We start from the raw sequence: 2,918 nt of genomic DNA on the forward strand, positions 1-2,918 counted from the left end.
CGATACGTCGCCGCAGCGTAATCGTTCGGCTGCGGTGGTGCAGGCTGATACGACGACTGCGACTGCGATTGACCGTCAGCGGACCCCTCACCACCAAACGCGTACGCGAGAGACGAGCTTGCCTGGCTCGCGATGCTCGCATTGCTGGCGGGAACCGACATCCCGGACCCGCCGCTCTCGTTCGTTCCCGTACTGGAACTGCTTTGCGGCCGGTTCAGAATGTCCGCGATCTTGCTGCCCCCAGTGCTGCCCTGCAGGCCGCTCGGGAACCCTGCGTGGGGCACGACCGGGCTCATGCTCTTGCTCTTGCCCATCGTGGAGTTCGGACCATCCGATGCCGGAGCTCCGGGATGAGCGATGGAGCCCTTGCGCTTCGGCACGAGGTTGAGGGTCATCGGCGCCTTGCGCGCGAGGACTGCTCGCTCGTAGCTCTTGAGATCGTCGCCATCGTAAAGGGTCGTTCGGATGGTTGAGTTGTATCCGCCCTGGGGGCCACCCTGCTGGCTTTGTCCTTGCTGGTTCGCGTGCGAGTCGTAGTCGCCGGTCGAAGGTCGCGGACCATATCCGTTGCCTCCAAGGCGCTCCTCCGCGAACAATGGCGGTGTCTTCATGCTGGGCAAACTCGCAACGCGCGAATGCCTCCGAGACTGGCTCGGCCTGCCGGAACCCTGGCCTACATTCTGACCAAGCTGTAGGCCGGGCCCGGTCGGTGTCTGGAGAGGGAACATCATGCCGTGGTTCCCGGAGGAATTAGGACCCGTTAGAGGCGTTCGAAGATACATCTTCCAGAAATCTTGCATCTCCTTGTTGTCCATTCCTTCGCGGCCACCCGCGCTCTTCAATTGTGCAAGCAGGTCATGCTGTGTCGGAGTCGCGAGCGATAGCCCACTGGTGTTGTTGCCACCAGACTTTCCGCCAGTGAAGCTAAGACCAGAGAAGAATGGCTGACCGTCGCTCGCGATGCCGGCGAGAACGTTGGGGTCGTCAAGGCTCATCAAGCCAAACGCCGAGGAGAAACCACCCTCGCCCTCGGGCGCATTAGGGTTTGGAGCTTGGAAGCGATCCCTGCCACCGCCATCCGCGCGAGTACGGAGATTGTTGAAGCCAGGCAGAGGGAGGTGGACGGCGCTCGAGTTTGCGCTGCTAGGGATGGAATGGCTAGGACCGGTGCCAGAACTACCGGCGTCACTGTTGAAGTCGCCCTCAGAGCTCAAGTCATCAGAACGTGAGTGGTGATGCTGAGGTTGGTGCAACTGCGCGGCTGGCGGCAGTCCGCTATTATGGTATGCCGGTGCAGCCCCATCGTAAGACGAGGACGTTGCGGTCGTCGGCGGGTGCGTTTGCAGGGAGGGCTCGCCGCCGGCAGCACCCGCCGCAGAGTACGATGAGACCGTGGGGTGACTCTGACTGCGTGGGCCGTACGGCGCCTCAAAATCCTTCGTCTGGATGTACTGACGTGGACCATCCCATTGGGTGGTCTGGGGTAGATCGTATCTGTTGTCGTAGTGGTTTCCCTGGGCACTCGCCGCTGCGGCGTAGAGGCCTGGGAGAGCAGCACTCGAGTCAGCGATGGGGGCGGGATGGGCAAGGGTGAGGGTACCGTTGGGCATAACACCAGCCCGACCAAGCAGCTCAGCTTGTGCGCGCATACGCGCCATAGCATCTGGGCTCTCCATGGCCTCCCGATGGGCTTGGAGCATTCCAGGGATGGAGCTCTCTGAAGGGGCAAGTGCAGAGGCGAGGGGCGGAAGCGAGGTGAAGTCGTGAGGGTAGACGGTGGAGGAGTTGGCCATGGAGTACTGATGAGGGGCAGCATACATGGAACCCATAGGCATCGTCCCCGGAGGCGGGGCGAGGAGGAAGTCGTCGGGAAGTCGGGGCGCGCCGAGGGAGATTGCGTGACGACCGCCTGCGACAGGGATAGTCGGTACGGGATGGCCGGGACCGGCGGGTGCTGTCTGACGGTGGAACTTGACGTACGTGCATCGGCATTTTCGTTGAACGCATTTTGCTGATGAGCGGTGAACGGTAAGGAAGATAGGCTGGGAGGAAAAGAGTATGGGACGTACAGCACGGGTTGGCGCCATCGCAAGGAAGACTGGAGGTTACACACTGATCACAGGCCTGCTTAGATGTTGTTGCTCTAGAAGCGGCGGCGGTGCCCTTCCTTCTGGAAGGTGCAGTGGTTGTTGGGGGCTTTTCGGAGGCATGGCACTTGTTGATGTGTCTCGAGAGCAGGTCGCTGTTGACGAGTGAAAGGTCTCGGTCAAACAAGGTCGCGGGAAACACGAGCGGAGTAGCGAGAAATGGAGAAACGTACCTTCGTGCGAATTGATCGCCGCAGTGTTGGCATTTGTAAGGGCGATCCCCGGTGTCTAGAAGGAGAGGGGTGGTAAGCGAGGGGGGATCGGGGAGCGGTGGGGCGCGCCCCACGGGAGGGCGGGCGCTGGGGGGAAGAAGCCACTCACGGGAACGCATATGTCGGGCGACATGCTGTGGTCGGGTAAAAGTGGATTGGCAGACTGGACACTGTGGAGAGGGGACTGTTAGAGAAGGAGGACGTCGGGAGGAGGGGCGGGGACGAGGGACATACCTTGTGGTCGCCGGCCATGATGCGGAGCAGGACGTGGAGGATTGGGAGAGGAGGTGAATGGTGTTGGTGGAGGAAAGTTAAGAGCGAGTGATGTATGCAAACAGCCATGTTTCCCTCTGTCACATTAATCCCCCGTGGGAATCTGACGTCATCTTCTCACCTCCCCCTCGCTCTCTCCCTTGCATCTCCAGCATATTCTCCCCTCTGCCTCCTGCTTGTCCCTTGTCGCATGCAGTCGCTTTATCCTAAGCTTTTTCCAGCATCACGCCCCGCTTTGTCAAGTACGCAGTCTGGCAAAGCGAGAACGAGGGTGGAGCGCAGTACG

At 60.9% G+C, this 2,918-nt stretch overlaps 1 protein-coding gene across 1 annotated transcript in view; it reads right to left on the reverse strand.

Annotated features, from left to right (window-relative positions):
* Positions 1-2,611, reverse strand: part of DICSQDRAFT_130556 (uncharacterized protein) — a gene marked incomplete at both ends in the record, with an annotated part of 6,456 nt that extends 3,845 nt beyond the window's left edge. The window contains 6 exons of the mRNA XM_007371613.1: positions 7-1,909; positions 1,981-2,042; positions 2,114-2,261; positions 2,321-2,375; positions 2,469-2,543; positions 2,594-2,611. Of these exons, the coding sequence (XP_007371675.1) occupies positions 7-1,909; positions 1,981-2,042; positions 2,114-2,261; positions 2,321-2,375; positions 2,469-2,543; positions 2,594-2,611 (2,261 nt within the window). The remainder of the gene's footprint in view (positions 1-6; positions 1,910-1,980; positions 2,043-2,113; positions 2,262-2,320; positions 2,376-2,468; positions 2,544-2,593) is intronic.
* Between the last annotated feature and the right edge of the window lie 307 nt (positions 2,612-2,918).

Source organism: Dichomitus squalens, assembly GCF_000275845.1.
Source record: "Dichomitus squalens LYAD-421 SS1 unplaced genomic scaffold DICSQscaffold_135, whole genome shotgun sequence".
In the NCBI taxonomy this organism is placed as follows: Eukaryota; Fungi; Basidiomycota; class Agaricomycetes; order Polyporales; family Polyporaceae; genus Dichomitus; species Dichomitus squalens.